General features: G+C 40.1%; 1 protein-coding gene across 4 annotated transcripts in view; it reads left to right on the top strand.

The window, feature by feature from the left end:
- The window catches only part of WDR7 (WD repeat domain 7), a 324,295-nt gene that overhangs the window by 74,131 nt on the left and 231,334 nt on the right, over positions 1 to 18,830 (top strand). For all 4 annotated transcript variants that reach the window (XM_080686915.1, XM_080686912.1, XM_080686914.1 and 1 more), the window contains one exon: positions 17,101 to 17,870. In XM_080686915.1, the coding sequence (XP_080543041.1) occupies positions 17,101 to 17,870 (770 nt within the window). The remainder of the gene's footprint in view (positions 1 to 17,100; positions 17,871 to 18,830) is intronic.

Genomic DNA, 18,830 nt, shown 5'->3' with positions numbered 1-18,830 from the left:
TTTTTGTTGTTTTTAACCCCAAGGATGTCCTTGAAAGCCTGACCTTCCTGTGGCTGATCTCTTGTCTTGCACTGGACTGCCAACTTTAACCCTTTCATCTTCAGCAGAGGCTCTGTTCATAGCTTGGAGAAGCAGTCATTGTAGGACCATCTTTCTTCTCCTCCCCAGTCATATGTGATGCTGGTTTAAGCTAGCATTCATCATAGCCAATTAGTCAGCTCCGTTCAGCAAATATCTATTCTGTTGCAAGAGTGGACCTAGCTCTGTGCTGAATGTTAGAAAACATTAAAAAAGCAAAAACAAGCTACAGACCTTTCAGGAATTTTTCTACCAGAAAATTATAACTTGTAAGCATTTGGAGAGTTGGACCTTTCTACCTTTCTTATGTCACTTAATAAGAAATAATCACGTGTATACCATAATTATGAGCATAGACAATATATTACCACATGGGGATTGGGGAGACTGGGAGTAAATACAAAAACACATGAAAAATATTAACTTGGTTGCCTTTGAGTGTTAAAAATGAAAATTGCCTTTTTATGTGGGGTTTAAAGAAATATAATAACTATGCTGCCATGATCTTCCCAGAATTCCTTTAAGTTTCTATATTCTTGATGTTAAGTGTAAATTCAGTGAAATGAATTAGTTAAGGAGAAATATAGTTTTATTGATTTCAGAGAGGAAGGGAGAGGGAGATAGAAACACGAATGATGAGAGAGAATCATTGATCAGCTGCCTCCTGCAACTAAACTCTCAAAACTAACTACATATTTAATCATATTTAATTGACATTTACCAAATTATTTGGAGATTACAGGGTTTTTGATTTTCTTCCATTTTTTAGGATCCTTGAATTAGACACCAAGGATTTTTCATAGTCATTGCATAACACCATCTATAATGACATATGCAAGGGAAGTCCTCTTCCTAAAACTTAACTTATTGGCCCTGTGCCTGGCATATAATAGTTGTTTAATGGATTTATGAATGGAATTTATAGTTCACATTAAATATAATTTCTTTTAAAATTTATTTTTGTTGTGTCCATGGGCTATGCATATATGCAAATAAGTTCCCAGGTTACTCTCTCCCCACCCAAGCCTTCCCTCTAAAATTTCACAGTCTGTTCCGTGCTTCCATATCTCTAGGTCTATTTTATTCATCAGTTTATTTTGTTCATTAGATTCCACATGAGTGAGATCATGTTATACTTATCTTTTCTGACTGGCTTATCTGGCTAGCATAATGCTCTCCAGGTCCCTCTATGCTGTCTCAAATGGTAAGAGATCTTTCTTTTTTACAGCTACATAATATTCCATGGTGTAAATGTACCACAGCTTTTTTATCCACTCATCTACTGATGGGTACTTGGGCTCTTTCTAGATCTTAGCTATTGTAAATTGCACCACTGTGAGTACAGGGGTATGTATATTCCTTCTGATTGGTGTTTTGAGTTTCTTAGGCTATATTCCTTTAAATACAATTCTCAACCAAGAAAAGGCGGTCTTGTTGTAAGATGGTTTTAAATTCAGGACAGTTTTGTTTTTCCTTGGAAATAGATTCATGCACGATGCTACCTGATGAGAAATTTAGATTTTTGTGCAATTTATGTGAGATATAGCAAAGGAGAAATTTCTTTTGTCATCTCACATAATAAATCAAATGGCAGATTGCTGAGAGAATAGGAATACTAGATAGATTAAGCCCTACGCCCTCCTCAGCAGTCAGATCTTTCCAACCCTTGTGTATGACACTTTCTATTTAACTCTTAATTGGAAACTTGAAGGCATTGTGGAGTAAATCTGGTAGAAGTGTAAAGATTTGTGGCTAAATATGAATATGTTAGCACTTTAGGTAAGAAGTAATTTCTTTTGTTTTAATGTGCTTGAAATTATTGCTTTTTTGTTAGACTATATAAGAGATTTTCAAACTTCTCGACTTTTATGAGCTCTGTTAGAGAATTGAATCAGTCTAGTTTGGTAAACATTTGTTGATTACTAGGTACTGTGTTAGGCCCTGGAGAACTAAAATGAATAAGGCATGATATTTACCCCCAGGAAATATAAACAGATAAATACGATACAGTGTAGTAAGTGAGATGGCTGAGGGATGCAGAAAGTATTGCGGAAATTTGCCCTAGCCTGAGGTGATCAGGGCTGGCTTCTTGGAGGAGGGGACATTAAAGAAAGGAGAATATAATCAGGTGATGGCTGGAGATGGGTTGCAACGAAAGTCTAAAAACTGTGGTCATATGCTAAGTTAAAATTATAAATAGCAAAGTATAGAAATAGCAACCTGTAGCATAATTAGCACATGTGACCTTAATAGCTCGCTAAATTACCCTGTGTTTAACATTATCATTTGCCTTCCAACTTTGAATGGTTTTATATCCATAAGGGGGCCCCTCGGCCACCCATGGCTGCAGACCATACTTTGGAAATCACTGACCTAGATAGGTGGTGAAATCTCCCAGAATGATGGATGGCAAACCAGACTGCAAGCCAGTGACAATGATTTTAAGGTTTTACAAATTTTCAGATGTGAAATTCATAAGATGATTTATGTGACGTGGTATTGCAGGCCCTAAAATTAACTTCAGGTGGACACATATTCATTAGTCAGTCTTCTGAGGGAGGCAGCTTATTGCAGTGTCCAAGAAGTACTAGCATATGGTTTGTAGTGGTTGAAGTTGGAATTCTATGCAGTGCTCTCAGTAAACTGGAAGAAGCAAAGTATATCCAAAGATCCTTCCGGTAATGTCTTCCACACATCTCTCTCTCCTGAGTTTGTATAAAGATACATCTTTTCCTTCATCACAGTCACAGCTCAATCACAGTCACAGCTCAATCACAGTCACACCTGGCAGCAATCCGCCTTGGTGGAAGTCTAGGAGTAGATGGGTGTAAAGGAAGAGGGAGATGAAAGAAAGGCAGAGACAAAAGGTGGGGATCTGTCGGTGTCAATCGGGATTTTAGTTTTTCACAGTGCACTGTAACTTGGTTTCCCAGTCTCCTTCACCTGCGTTCAGTAAACAGCACTCATATTTGCTGAACCTGCAGTGCCCCTGTCTCCCTCCTCCCCCTGGCTAACTTCCACTCATCTCATGAGCCTCAGTTCTATGACCACCATCTCTGCAAAGGCTCCTGAACGTTCTAGGTAATGCTGCCGAGTCTAGTAGAGTCAGTGATATCTTCTCTGATCTCCTGCTATTTGGCTTATGTTTCCAGCTCAGTGCTTATTCCCCATGTGAAGCGAGGCGATATCTTTGTTTACGTGTCTATTTCTCTGTATCAGGGTTTTTAAACTTCAGCACTACTGCCATTTTGGGCTGGACAGTTCTTTGTTCTGGGGGCTGTCCTGCGCATTGCAGCATGTGCAGTGGCATCCCTGGTCTCTACCCACTAGATGTCATCAGCACCCTCTCCCAGTTGAAACTAACAAAGATGTCTCCAGACATTGCCAGGTGCCCCTTAGGGCTGGGGTGGGGGGAACCTCACGCCTGGCTGAGAACTGCGGCTGTATACCAGACTAAGGGCTCCTCAAAGGCATTTGGTATTCCTCCTTGTATGTCCAGTGCCCAGCACCAAGTGATCAGTGAATCTCTGAATGGCCCAGAATGTGAGGGTTGATTAGTGTGGAGTGGACGCACTCTTCCCTTCACCTCATCTCTAGAATCTCTGCAGCACTACTGCTGAGAACCTCTCGAATTAAAATGTCAGGCAGATATAGGAGGACCCTGACTTCCTCTTATATCCTAACTATTGATTAATGATATGTGATATGTGCGACAGACTGACTTACCTCTTAGCTCCATTTGTTTTTAGCTTTAAAGTCGAGGTAATAAGGTTGTAATGAAGTAAAATGGGTAGCATGTTTGAAAATATTGATCATGCCGAAACCGGTTTGGCTCAGTGGATAGAGCGTCGGCCTGCGGACTGAAGGGTCCCGGGTTCAATTCCGGTCAAGGGCATGTACCTTGGTTGCGGGCACATCCCCAGTGGGAGGTGTACAGGAGGCAGCTGATCGATGTTTCTCTCTCATCGATGTTTCTAGCTCTCTATACCTCTCCCTTCCTCTCTGTAAAATATCAATAAAAAAATATATATTAAAAAAAAAAGAAAATATCGATCACGATGGGTAGTCAACACACATTAGTTAACTAGTCTTTGATCGGTTGATTCATTCATTCATTCATTCATTCATTCACTCACTCAGCATATAGCTAGGCCCCGAGCTGGAGCGGTTGGAGAGTGCATTCATCACATCCACAGCAGCGCACTCTGGCACTGGGAGCTCCTGCTCTGACGTGGGAAACAGTGTGCAGCTCATTGCAGTGAGTTTATACTGTGTAAGGTGTGAACTAAGTGGGAGAGAGCCCACAGGAGATGAGCCGACCTGAAGAGTGGTTGGGAAGGCTTTTCTAAAGAGACTCATTTGTGTAGAGGCTTAATGAATGAGCCTTAACATCAGGAAGAACAGTGGGGAAGAATATTCCAACAAAGGTAACGGTGCAGATGTGGAGGGGGTGGTGAATGGGCAAAGTGAGAACAGTGAGAAGTGGGCTGAGGCCAGCAGTGATGAGAGAGAGGGTTAAAAACAGGTTAGAACCAATTGAGTGTAAATATATCAGATGTGTTTTTAATGCATTAGTTTGAGATAAAATAAGCTAGGTTTTATTAGCTTTGTTTTACCAGAGAAAGGAATACTGCTTGTGTTAATCTGTTAGCTGTTTATAGCATCTCTCTGGAGTAGGCAGTCTCTTTATTTGGAAGAGAGATGAGGTGATGCCAGGGAAGTGAGCTGATCCATTGGAAGGTCTGTCCATGGAGGAGTGGGGATGCCCTGGCCTCCAGGGCTCTTGGTCTTGTTACTTTGATAACTTGGCCCTTTGGGAGGAGTTGCAAGTCAATCTCTTTGGTGATTCAATGTGAAAGCCTGATATATTAATGTCCTGGTCTTTTAATAATGCCACTTGGATATTATTATCGAGTAAGACATGGCCTGTAGAAATATCTTTAGAAGACATTTTCTTTATCAAAGGCATGATCTAAGCATTTGTATTTAATACTTATAATTTACTTTTGGTTAATTTACATTTTATTTGTTATATGAAATAAATTATATTAGAGTATCAAATGTCAAAACTTAAAATCTTTTTTTAATGCTTATTAGTATACTAGTTAATGAAAGCACACAAAAGGAAGTGAAATAACATTGTAATTAATACCTAATCCTAAAATCTTGTCCCCTCCAAAACCAAATATTTAAGATAAGTAAATTGTCTAATTTCAGTTTAAATGGATTCTCTAAAAAAGAACTCATCTGTCATCCTAACCATTCGTATTAAGTAACAGCAATACAACAGCAGAGGGCACCAAATAGCCATTCCAGGAACATTTTCTCATCTCGTTTTTTTTGTTTCCCCCTGTACCTCCCACCTCTTTTTCTCTTCCTCCCTCCTTCCCTTTCTTCCTTTTTCCTAGTACTTAAAATCATTAACATTAAAACCATATTTTAAAAATAGTGGGTGGTGGAATTTTCCCTTAGCTAATTTTTTAGAAAAATGTAAAAGTATATTAAGACATCAATGTGATTTACTTATTGAACCTTTTGCATTTAACATTATGCATCAGAATTTCAGTTCTTTTAAAGCTCTTTATTCAGTAAAATATCCATGAGCAAGAGTAAAATTCTTTTTTATTTATTTTTCCTACCAAAGTATTCTTAGGTAATAAGCCAGTTTTTATACCATGTTTAGCAAATTAAAAATTCTTTAAACCATGCATTATGAATATACATACATAATTATTTCATAAAATATTATATTAATATTTTAAATACATATATTTTCTTGTATTCTATTTTATTGTTTCAGTATTGATATTTATAGAAGTGTGTGTGTGTGTGTGTGTGTGTGTGTGCGCGCGCGCGCGTGTGCACGCGCGCTAGATACATAACATTTCCTAGTCTTATTCTTAGTATCGTTGATCTCTGGTTCCAAAGCAGATTCAGATTTAAAAAAAAATGATCCACTCTTCTGCTTTGCACTTTAGCATAAAAATCTGCTTATGTTTAATGCTCACTGGCATGAACCAACTCTGTGTTTAGGTAAAGATCTGAACCATTTGATGTTATTCTTATAGATTGGACTTATTGCTCTTTCAGGAGAAATAATAATTTTACTAGTTAACTTTAAAAGAGCCTCAAAAAACTATGGTGTTAAAAAACGATTCAGAAATAAGTAAACTTTTAAATGAGGACCATTGAGCCGAAACCGGTTTGGCTCAGTGGATAGAGCGTTGGCCTGCGGACTGAAGGGTCCCAGGTTCGATTCCGGTCAAGGGCATGTACCTTGGTTGCGGGCACATCCTCAGTGGGAGGTGTGCAGGAGGCAGCTGATCGATGTTTCTCTCTCATCGATGTTTCTAGCTCTCTATCCCTCTCCCTTCCTCTCTGTGAAATATCAATAAAATATATTTAAAAAATAAATAAATAAATAAATAAATAAATGAGGACCATTGATGTGAGGGGTGCAAGAGTAAATTACTGCCAATGTTTTAGATTTCTCTACGTCAGTGGATAAAATGAAATAAACTTAAAATATAATTATAACATTGGTTTTAGGGGACAGAGCTATTGGTGTTTCAGCAGATGTGATTTAACCTAGCATATTAAAATTTTATAGTGACGATAAATGTTATAACAAGGATGCATTAATATTTTCTTCTCTGTAGATTGTAAGTTTTTGTTGTTGTTAATGGGGGCTGCTGCTTATGATATGTATGTCTGTGCTGAAAAACTACCCATGCTTGAGTAAGGAATAATCTCATGATTGTCATTCTGATATTTTCCTTGGGTTTTCACTTGAGACAATTTTACCTGCTACTCTTTTTTGTTGTTGTTAATCCTTACCTGAGGATATTTTTCCATTGATTTTTAGAGGGTGGGAGGGCGGTGGAGAGACACAGAGAGAGAAACATTAATGTGAAAGAAACACATCAATTGGTTCCCTCCCGCACGCATCTAAGATATGTGCCTTTGACTAGAATCGAACCCAGGACCCTTACGTCCGTGGGCTGACGCTGTATCCACTGAGCCAAACCAGCTTGGGCATTACCTGCTACTCTGTGATTGCCACAGGTTCGCTTTTAGTGGTGAGCAAGCAGTTCAATAATGTTTTCCTATTGTTGCATTTCAGTTATATTTAAGTCAGGTTCCTTATGTAGTACTTGAAATGGACAAATCTGTATTTTCCCCTATACCGATAATATAAAGATATTATAGCTTAGTATTTATAATGAAAATGTCAAATACATGCCTTACTAGCTTTTAAAGTAAGTGTATATATGTGTGTGTGTGTGTTGGCGTTGAAGTGGCACCAGGTGACAGACCATTAGAGTCAGATTGGACCTTGCTTTAGCAACCTTGGTACTTGAGTTCTGGCTAAGAAAGAATTTGAGCCAAGACTGCAAGAGAAAGTTAATTGAGAAAGTAACAGAGGTAGAAGAAGTGAGCAGGAGAAGAAATGCACTCAGGAAGCAAGCTACAGAGGAAAGAAACAAAGGGCCCTTAGAGCTTAGGAGAAAGAGCAGGATGATAAGGAAAAGTGCCTGGGGGTTGGGGGTGAGAAAAGGGAAAGGTGAGGGCGTGCTCCATAGAGAGAGCCTTGCTGGGTCCATGTCCAGAGGTTGATTCTCTGGAGGTCTCAGGAGAGGGTCTCAATAGAATATTCATCAGCTTTCCAGGCCTATCCTTTCAGGGTCATGGTCTCTACCGATGGGTCAGCACCAGGGCAGAGGGTCTTTAGTCTATGCAGCTGTTCCTGAGGTCAGCAAAGGTGTTGCTTGTCCGGTTTTGCTGCTTTTCTGGGTCTAGAGCTGAAACACAACTGAGGCTTAGATGTATTTGATGGGTCGGAATCTATTGTCCTGGGGGCTTAATGCTTAAGGGCTGTTCTCCATCCTCATTTGTCCTCCTGCTAAGGGGGTCTAACCAACATCACTAGCAGCGTGTCGGGAGAGGAAAGGGCTGGGGAGGGTCTGAACCCTATGACCTGTGACATATGAGGGCGAGGTCCTTGTATTCCTAGTTTTGCCCATTGCTAGGCATCCAGGGCGTTCTGTCCTGGTGACCTTCTGTACCTGGACCATCGTCCTGGCTCTGCTCATGCCTGTCTGACTGTCTACCACATTTGTATTTCGCATTTGCCATTGGGTTTTACCAATAAATTTGAGATCATTTCATTTATATATGAATGAAATTGTTGGCCTTTTTTTCCAGTAAGTTTTTAAATTATTGCCGTTAAGTACAGAGGTTTTATTTTCTTCACGCGTCTTGCACATAATAGGCACTCCACAAATATTTGTCAAGTTGAATTTAATCTTCCTCCATGGTAATGAAAAAGTGAGTTTGTGAGCACACATTCCAGCTGCTCTTAATAAAGGTGGCCGAGCAAGCGTACTAACCTTCTTGTGGAAGAATTCCCAGGTCAGAGAGCCTGCATTTGACATTGTTAAGAATATACGGTGATTTGAATGAGTTAGTTTGCTCTAGACATGTATATCTGATGATTAAGCCAATAGTCCCTTGGAGTTTGATAAATGTTTTTATTCATTTTTCCTTTAGTAAATCTTAGTGTGACATATTAGAATATCAAACATGTTGGTGATCAATTCTGCCATCTCCATGCATTTAGCTGAAATCTTACCCTCTCAACTTTGCTGGTTATCTATGTTTTGTTGTAATAAGACACTACTTGTTAAGTCTATGAAATCCATTGTCAGGCATTACAAGTTATATGCAAGACTTGGCGATGTCAGCAATTAGAGTTCATCTACAGGACTTGGGGATGAGTCATTTTCTCTCCTTTCCTGCAGTCTCCCTCCATTCTCTTCTCACTTGCTTTTATTGTTTTGTTTTTTTCCTTCTGTTTTGCCCTCTTTTTCTGACTGGATTGCTATTAGCGCAGTCTTGGCATAGTGACACAATCAGTAGCAGGGTGTGAGCGGTCGTGATAAGAGGAGTCACACACAATCGCATCCAGATATCGTGGTACCAGACATGAGATAACCTTTCTGTGTCCAAGCACATGGGCAATTTGTTGGCACACCTCCCAACAGAGACAGAAATCTGGGCAGATCTGAGGGTGCTAAAAGGGGCGCATATGTGGCTGACATCTGAAGAGAGAGCTTGAAAGTAGACCTTGTGTCTTCACTTTTGCCTTCTTTTTTCTTCAAGCCACTCTTGCTGCTTCAGTAATTTATTTACCAAATGTTGGATTTTATGTTCCTTGGTGGAAATGGCCTCTCTTTCTCGTAAGAAAACTTTGTAGATCTTTAATGGAAAGACAGTAGCTGCTAAAGTACTCAGGGCTCTATTTTTTATCTAATTGTGCTATTACCTATTCCCTCATACCTAGTGTCACATCTGTCTACCTAATATTGATATTAGATGATATTTTACCTTTTGCTGTGACATAACCAACCCTGATGCCTAGTTGAATGCATGCACCATAGTAGCAGCTTAGTATGTGGTGGCTATCATTATTAATGACACTTTTCACACCAATAATGTTATATTAGTTATAATATAATTATTAATATGTAATTTTATGTATCATTCAGTAAAATTAGTGTCAGTAGGTACAAAGCATTAAGTATAATTGTGACATTACATATTCAGTGTTTGAAAAAGCAGTTATAAAGCACAATGCTGTGAGAAATACAAGGATGTTGTACAGAAATAAAAGGGTGATATGCAGAAATAAAAGGGTAATGTACACATTCTTCATTCTATTCTGTCTTCTACATTTTCAGGACTATTGCATACTTTTATCTTCCTCACCTGGATGGCTTCTGTTTCTTCCCAATTTATATTCAAGACTCTGATATAATTTCTTTTCAGCCAACATTGCTGGTGGACAAAAATTTATAAAATTAAATTTGATCATGTCAGTCACCTCATTCAAGTCTTTACACAGAAAGTCTCAAACTTTACAGCATAAAGTTATAAGGGGTAAGCATTAGACAGATTCTGACCCATCCCCTGGGACAGATTCAGGCCAGCCGTCAGGCCCGGGAATCAGTGTTTAAGAAGCACCTCTGGTCCTAGCTAGTTTGGCTCAATGGATAGAGCGTTGGCCTGTGGACCAAAGGGTGCTGGGCTCGATTACAGTCAAGGGCGTGTACCTTGGTTGCAGGCTTCTCCCTGACCTTGGCCCTGGTTGGGGCTCATGCAGGAGGCAACCAATCAATGTGTTTCACATCGATCTTTCTCTCTGTCTTTCCTCTCTTCCACTCTTCCTAAAAATCAGTGGAAAAATATCCTCAGGTGAGGATTAAAAAAAAGAAAAGAAAAGAAGCACCTCTAATGATTCTGAGAAGCACTGCATTAGTGGCCCGAGCCCGCAGGACACAGTCCTGACTCCGGTGTGGACAGACCTTCATGCTCTCCAGGAGCACCCAAGCATCCATTGCATTCTTCATCACGGCTGGCCTCCTGTGGTTTCATTACCACCCATCCTGTGATGTTACCTGCCTTTATCCTTTTCCATGTCTTGCTAACTTTCTGCCAGGACTGCCCTTTCATTGCTCAAGTTCCCCTTCTCTGAGGATACCTCTGGTCACCCAAATTGGAGTTGGTACTTTCCCGGTTGTGTCCCTTATCTTGCAGTCCCCTTTATTTATACCACTATTCACATCACATTGTAATTACGTCTTCGCATGTCACTATTTAACTGTCAGTTCTGAGTTCCACGACTAGAAAAACCTTCTTATTTATCTTTGTATCTCCAGTGCCTTGCAGAAACATAAGTGAATGCGTTTTGAGTGAATTCAATACAGGAATGAATTTCAAAGTCTTGACTTTTTTTAACTTCGTGTTTTATATAGTATAAATTTACCTATTACTTATGTACTTAAGGTTCTTTAGCTATTGACTGGAAATAGTATTTATTTTCTACCTTCCTTTAAACATCATTCATCAAACTCAGAGCAGAGATTTATACAAAGGAAGCAGAATTAGTGACAATTCTGGAAGTAATTTTTGGAAGAGCAGCCGCTTGAGATCCTTCTTGAAGGATGGGTAGAAGTACCGTGTTTCCCCGAAAATAAGACAGTGTCTTATATTAATTTTTGCCCCCAAAGATGCACTAGGTCTTATTTTCAGGGGATGTCTTATTTTTCCATGAAGAAGAATACGGTACACATTTATTGTTAAATGAAAATAAAGGAAATTTATTACCTGTATACGGTACGGTAGTACGGTAGTTGTCAACACAAACCAGACAAACTGTGAATCCTACAGTATCAAGAATTTACTCATTTATTCAATGACAATCATGTCATCATCTTCTGGAACATCATCATAACAATCCAATTCCTGAATTTCCTGGTGAATTTCTTGTGACTCCATTTCTTTCAGAATCAGTGGACCAAATCTCTCATGTTTAGCAATAGCACTGTCTTTAAATGAGTACTTCTTGTCAAGGTAGCCTGCTCGCAGTGCATTTGCAATGCAACCGTCAGTGATTTTCTCCCATGAATTCTTCACCCAAGTCACAACTTCTTGCAGTTTAGGTTTCACAAAGTTTCCACGCTGATTTCTCTCCATTCTATTTTCAATGTAGTCATTCATTTCCATGGTCAAATTGTCTTTGAATGACTTGTTTATTGCAATATCAAGAGTCTGGAGATAGGCCGTCATTCCTGCAGGAATCATTATCTGATCTATTTTTCTTTCGTGAAGAAATGTCTTCATGTCTTTAGCGCGGTGAGTGCTGGCTGCATCCCAGACTAGCAGACCTCTTTGGCTCCCTCGCATAACAAGCGGCAGCATTAAATCGACCCCACTTCCTTATAACTGCTTGTGTGGCCCAGGCTTTTTCAGTTTCAAGAATAAAAACGCCCAAAACACGTTCAATCTTTTCCTTCTTGCCCTTAGAAATGATTAAAGGTGGGATTTTAGTGCCATCCAGACGAATTGCCAAAATACAGGAAACACGTGCACTTGCGTAAGCAGTGGAGGGAATGTACGCTAAGGAGGCACCCTGCTGTTCAATTGTTTGAGATGATTGGCCCATAAACACTGCAGTTTCATCCATAGCAATCATGTTGGAAAGATTGTATTTAGAGAAGTCAGCATCATCAATAAAGGACTTGTATGCAAGTGCTCGCTTAATAACTTGAGTATCTTCCAACCTAAACAATGTTGTAGATCTTCTTAAAGACAGTTCACTTCGCTGAAGGAAATTATCCAGCCAGTGTTGTGATGCTTTGAAGTCTTCGGGGGCTATGTCAAACTGTGGTGCCATTGCAAGGGCAAATTCTTGAATCTGAGCCCTATTCACAACCAAAGCCTTTGTTCTCCTGTCAACAAGCCATTCACAGATCAGGTCTTCCAGCTCGGAAAATAATGGTTGCCGACCTGATCCACACTTGCGGTTTTAGCATTTCCCTTGTCCACTTGTTCAATGAGGTTACCATACTCTGCTCACCATTTTCGGACCAATCGGATACTTAACATCTCTTTGCAGAAAGCAGTAAGATTTTGGCCCCAAGAGTCTTCCACGATTGCTTTCTTGTACTCCACGGAGTAGCTTTTTCTTTTTGCGCTCATTTCTAGGGGTAAAAAAAAAGGAATTGGGGTATCAAGGTGGGGGCAGGGGGATCACTCAAAATGACACAGCGGGGATCAGAGTGGGGAATCAAAATGGCACAGGAGAATCAGAGGGGGGATTACCATTTTAGTAACCCCTTTTGATCCTCCTGTGTCATTTTGATTGTCCCCTCTGATCCTCCTGTGTCATTTTGATTGCCCCCTCTGATCCTCCCCTGTCATTTTAAGTGATCCCCCTCCCTCCACCCCTGTGCCACTGAACACCTTCACCAGACATCCCCCCTACCCCTTTATCAGACATTTACCCTCTGGGGCCTGCCTGGGGACTGTCACTGGGCTTGCTGGGGCCGGGATCTGGGCTGGAGCAGGGTCTGCCACTGACTGAGAACCTTCAGTCATCATGAAGGCGGCTGCGAACATCAGGTAGTGTCACCAGAGACAGACCAGCACTCACCACCTTCGCCGCGTCCCGTCCGCTCTAATCCTCCTGTTCTTCTACATGCATCTGCGAAAGTCTCCTCCTCTCTCCCGCCCCGTGCTCACCGCTCACTCCGACCTCCGCTCCGCCTCCACACAGCAGTGACGTCAGGACTCCGCGTAACGTCACTCGTTGCTAGACGCCAGTCGGGGCGGCCCCAGCGACCAGTTTACGGTAAATTTATTTTCATTCTGAGACAGAGCCTTTGGGCCTTATTTTCGGGGGATGCCTTATATTTCACTCAGAAGGAAACATGTAAGTAGGTCTTATTTTCGGAGGATGTTTTATTTTCGGGGAAGCACGGTATGACGTGAGTGGCAGTAGGGAGATTGAGAAAGGAGCTTCATGCCGAAACCGGTTTGGCTCAATGGATAGAGCGTCAGCCTGCGGACTGAAGGGTCCTGGGTTCGATTCCGGTCAAGTGCATGTACCTTGGTTGCGGGCACATCCCCAGTGGGAGGTGTGCAGGAGGCAGCTGATTGATGTTTCTCTCTCATCGATGTTTCTAGCTTTCTAACCCTCTCCCTTCCTCTCTGTAAAATATCAATAAAATATATTAAAAAAAAAAAAGAAAGAAAGAAAGGAGCTTCATGCTGGCATAAATGATGCAAAGGTACAAAGGTCTGGTCTTGTAAATTGTGGAATTTGGTTGCAGTAGAAGATGTAAGGGTTGTGGTTAGAGATGAATTTGGAGGAGTAGGCAGCAGTATATTTTGGAGGATGTTTTGTGCTTTGCAAAGATTTTAGCCTTGGTTTATAAAATGTAATTGAAACCTCTTAAACCAGAAAGAAACACAGATGGGAGGAGAATTTGAGAAAGAAAAGACACAAGTTAAGGGAATTTTGTAATTTTACGATAGAAGAATTGATTAGCAATTAAAAATAATTTCATAAAGATTTTTATAATGTTCTTTGTTCATTCTGCCAAGTACTCTGATAGGTTTAGATGTACATAAGATGAGTAAGGCATAGTACCCATACAGTACACAAAATATAAATAACATAAATTAACTAATCATGTAAATATAGCCAAGACATACAAATCCGTGTTGTAAAGTAGATATAAAATGTTATGGAGGCCGGATTCATTGTGGACTAATTTTCCTGGGAGGACTAGGGTCTTGATGGAAGAGAAGGGACTTGATGGAGTAGAGCAAAGAAAAATATTTTTGGCAAAGGAATAAATAAAAGAGTTACTGGGCCATGCTGGTGTGGGTCAGTTGGTTGAGCATGGTCCCATGCACCAGATGGTTGCCAGTATGATTCCTCATCAGGGCACATTCCCAGGTTGCAGGCCTGATCCTCATAAGAGGCATGCAGGAGGCAGCCGATCCATGCTTCTCTCTCCTCAATGTTTCTCTCTCTCCCCCTCTCCCTTTCTCTCTTTCAAATCAGTAAAAACATATTTTTTTAAAAAAGTGTTAATGGGAGAGGAACCATAGTTTGGTGCTAGAACCTGTTTGTTAAAGCTGGAAAGTATTTGGGCCTTGAATGTTGTGCTGAAGGATTTTGCATTTTATCTTAGAGCTTTCCTTTCTATTTATGAAAATCCTATCTAATAAAGAGGGAATATGCTAATTGACCCTCACACTGTCGCAAAGATGGCAGCGCCCACAGCCAATAAGGAGGGAATATGCCAATTGACTGCCACGCCCTCAAAGATGACAGCACCCACAGCCACAAGATGGCGGTGCCCAGTCCCCTCAGCCCCACTGGGGCGGCAGGTGCATGGCAAGGCTGGGGCTGCCTGAGGGCGGGCCCGGCCGCTCCACACCCCTGCCTCCGGAGTCCCCCAGTCCCCTCAGCCGCCCAAGGCCGGCCTGAGGCGCAGGCAAGCCTTGCATGGCGGCTGCCCCCCGGCTCAGGGCTGCCCGAGGCTCAGGTAACCAGGGCCCGCTGAGGCTTGCGCTGCCTGCAGTGGCAGCAGCCGAGGTGTGATGGGCATCGCCTTCCCCTGATCGCCGGGTCGCCTCCCACCCCTGAGGGCTCCTGGACTGTGAGAGGGGGCAGGCCGGGCTGAGGGACACCCCCTGCTCCAGTGCATGAATTTTCATACACCGGGCCTCTAGTAGTATATATTGATTATGTGTAATAAATATGAAGAAAATGAAAATATTTTAAAATTTCAATACAAAAATGTAATTAATATTAACATTTTTATCTATTTCCAGTGTTTTTCACCATGTTTCATATATGTACTTACATATGAAATAAATGAAATCAGAATCACTGTGTGTGTGTATGTGTGTATGCACACATATCTGTAATTTTTATCTCACTTAAAATTGGAATGTTGCCATTTTGCCATGTAGTTAAATGTGCCCAGAAAGCATGATTTTTAGTGATTGCAATATTTACTCTGTTATATGGCTATTCTTAAGTTGTTTTCAATTTAAAGTAATGAATACTGTTTCACTGAACATCTTTGTTCTGTCTGTATTTCTGATTACTTAGGATGGGGTTCTAGAAATAAATATTCTGGATCAATCAAACAATCTTAAGGGTTCAGAATGTATTTTGTCAAATTACTTTGCCAAAAAACTGCAATTTAAAGTCATACTGACAGTGTGTGACTTTGACTTTCATTGTACTCCTGGCTCAGTATTTTTTAGTGTATACTGTTTGCTAATTTTGTAAATGGTATCTTGTGGTTATTTTAATCGTTATTCCTTGACAACTAGATTGAACAGGTTTTTCCTTACATTTATAGACTATGTTTCTTTTATTGTGAATTGTCCTTGATCTTTATGGTTTTTTCCCTTTTATTTTTCTTTTGATTTTAATTGTTATATAGATTATAATTTTATCAGTCCTATTTCTGTCGGATTTTATTCCAATTTCTTGCTTGCCTTTCAGTGCTTTTATAGTAGTGAATTTTAAATTTAACTATGTTTGGAAAGTTTGTTTTCACAGATATAGCCACCTATATTTTGATTTAGTTTTTAATACTTTTGTACTTTCTTTTTCTTTCAATAACCCATGATAAAGGCAGTTCTTTGGCAGAAGACTGACAAAATTAGATTTATGCTTCAGAAAGACGTCTGTGGCTCTGTGGACAACGGGTTGGAGTAGGGAGAGACTAGGGTAGGGGTAGTGGAACCTGTTTAGGGGAGAGATGAGGGTTTGAATGTGTTGATAGTGACAGAGGGGATAAATTGGAATATGGGCAGGTTTTGTGGGAGTGGAGATCAGGACATACGGAACGTGAGGTACTGTGAGACATCCAAGTCCAAGTGTTGGAAATACAGGATTGAACCTTCTTCAGGAGGCTGGTCTGGCTGCTGATGGATTTAGGGAGCTGCCTACATGTAGGTGGTGGTTCTAATGTGGGAAGATTTAGTTTCAGGGCAGCTGACTGAGAAGGGTGGTCAGAATTAGAAGGCTCACCAGGACGGTGTTCTCTGGGAAGCTGGTCTTTCTTTTACCAAAAACAATGTCAGACACTGCAAAGAGCCATTTAGAAGAGGCGGCATGGTCAGAGGATAACACTGTTTTATAGAATCTAAGTAGACTTGAACATGTTCTCTGTTGAGGGAAAGGAACCTGTGAACAGGGAGAGATGGACGGTGAAGTAGAAATAAGAGGGATTTGATGGTGCAGCAACTTAAAAGCATGAGAAGCTGTGATAAATGCATTATTCTCTCAGCTGGAACCATAGTTCATTCTCAGGGACAGAATTTACATATGAGTTATTGAAACAAAGTTTAATTTGTTCTATGAGTAAAAAGACTCCTGGCTTCAATAATAAGCTTTTATTTCCTTTTTTTCTTAAAAATAAATTGACAATTTTATAATTATTTCAGCATAAAGTTCTGATCGTATAAGTTCATATTCTGTACATGCTTCTGATTGGCAAAGTTAATGAGTTACTCGTAATGGTACAGATACTTAAAAAGACAGATGAATAAGTGTTTAAATGCCTTTGACTATTTAGTGTTTCATTAATGAATATATGAAATTAAACACTTTTAATTATAACCATCTTTTGAAAATATTTATTGCAGGGAAATTTACCTAAATATTCTCATAACTCCCTGATGGTCCAAGCAATAAAGACAAACCTAACAGACCCGGACATACATGTGCTTTTCTTTGATGTGGAAGCGTTGATTATTCAACTCCTGACTGAAGAAGCCTCTAGGCCGAACACTGCGCTTATTTCCCCTGAGAATTTGCAGAAAGCATCTGGCAGGGCAGACAAAGGGGGCTCTTTTCTAACTGGAAAACGAGCAGCGGTTCTCTTCCAACAAGTGAAAGAAACGATCAAAGAGAACATAAAGGAGCATCTCCTTGATGAGGAAGAGGAGGACGAGGAGACCATGAGGCAGAGAAGGGAGGAGAGCGATCCTGAATATCGGGCCAGCAAATCAAAGCCACTGACCCTGTTAGAATATAATTTGACTATGGACACTGCAAAGTTGTTCATGTCCTGCCTTCATGCCTGGGGCTTGAATGAAGTTCTGGATGAAGTTTGTCTCGATCGCCTTGGAATGCTGAAACCCCACTGCCCAGTGTCATTCGGTCTCTTATCGAGAGGAGGTCATATGTCACTGATGCTTCCTGGTTATAATCGGGCTGCCTGTACACTGTCACATGGGAAAGCAGAAGAAGAAAGAAAGCTTCCAGCAACGGAGGGAGTAGGGAAGGGCACGTACGGAGTGTCTCGAGCTGTCACCACACAGCATCTTCTGTCGGTCATCTCTTTGGCAAATACCTTGATGAGTATGACCAATGCAACTTTTATTGGTGATCATATGAAGAAGGGCCCTACCAGGTGTGACCATGATAGTTTGATTTCATTCTTTTGTTTCAAGAAAAAGAAACCTGTTTCATGTTTGTCACTGTTTATAACCTTTTTTTTGTTGTTGTTCTACCCACTGTAGCATTTTTGGGGCATCTCAGTCTTTCTCCCCTTTTAATTCATATGTATGGTTTAAAACATGATAAAATTCTATAGTTTCATATATACTCAGACATACTGTCTAGCTATTTTTGAAAAATTTGCAGTGAGGGAATAGGTTACAGTTCAGCTTTAATAAACAAATTATAGAATAGCATTTCAGCAAATATAATCTTAGAATTATATCCAACTAACATTTACACCAACACTTAATTCAAAATGTATGTTTAGTTAAATGCTTCTCTATATTGTGACCCATATGTAAGGAATAATATGTATTGAGTGATTATTTTAAGAATATCTGACAAGTATAGTCAGAATACTTAACCTGAATTACTATTTCCTGTTTTCCAGAAGTCATGAAGGCTACTTTGTAAACTGTGGTTTTATTATACTTTATGGCAAGTTGATCATGTTCAGATTTTTTTTTTTTTTAATTTAACAAACACTTAAGTAGCTCTTACCTTGTGTCTGGCTCTGTTGTAAGCACTTTACAGATACTTTCTCAATAAGGCTCTTAACCCTATAAGGTAGGTACTTTTATTATATTTTATTACAGATAAGAAAACTGAGACACAGAGAGGTTAAGTAACTTGTCCAAAGTCACACAGGCATTAAGTGGTGGAGCCAGAATTCAACATGAGATAGTTTGCCTCTAGTGCCCAAGATTTCTTAATGCCTTATTACTTTTTTCAGATTTTAAGGCTGAATTCTTTTAAACTCAATGTATTGTTCCGTGAACTCATTAGACCAATGATATGGGATGGACTGTAATCTCAGCATGCTAATAGTGAACAGTGAAGAACTAATTGTGATATTTATGTCACTAACAGT

Source organism: Plecotus auritus, assembly GCF_963455305.1.
Source record: "Plecotus auritus genome assembly, chromosome: 8".
Taxonomy (NCBI): Eukaryota; Metazoa; Chordata; class Mammalia; order Chiroptera; family Vespertilionidae; genus Plecotus; species Plecotus auritus.
The sequence above is the reverse complement of the archived record's forward strand: the minus strand, read 5'-3'. Positions and strand labels throughout refer to the sequence as shown.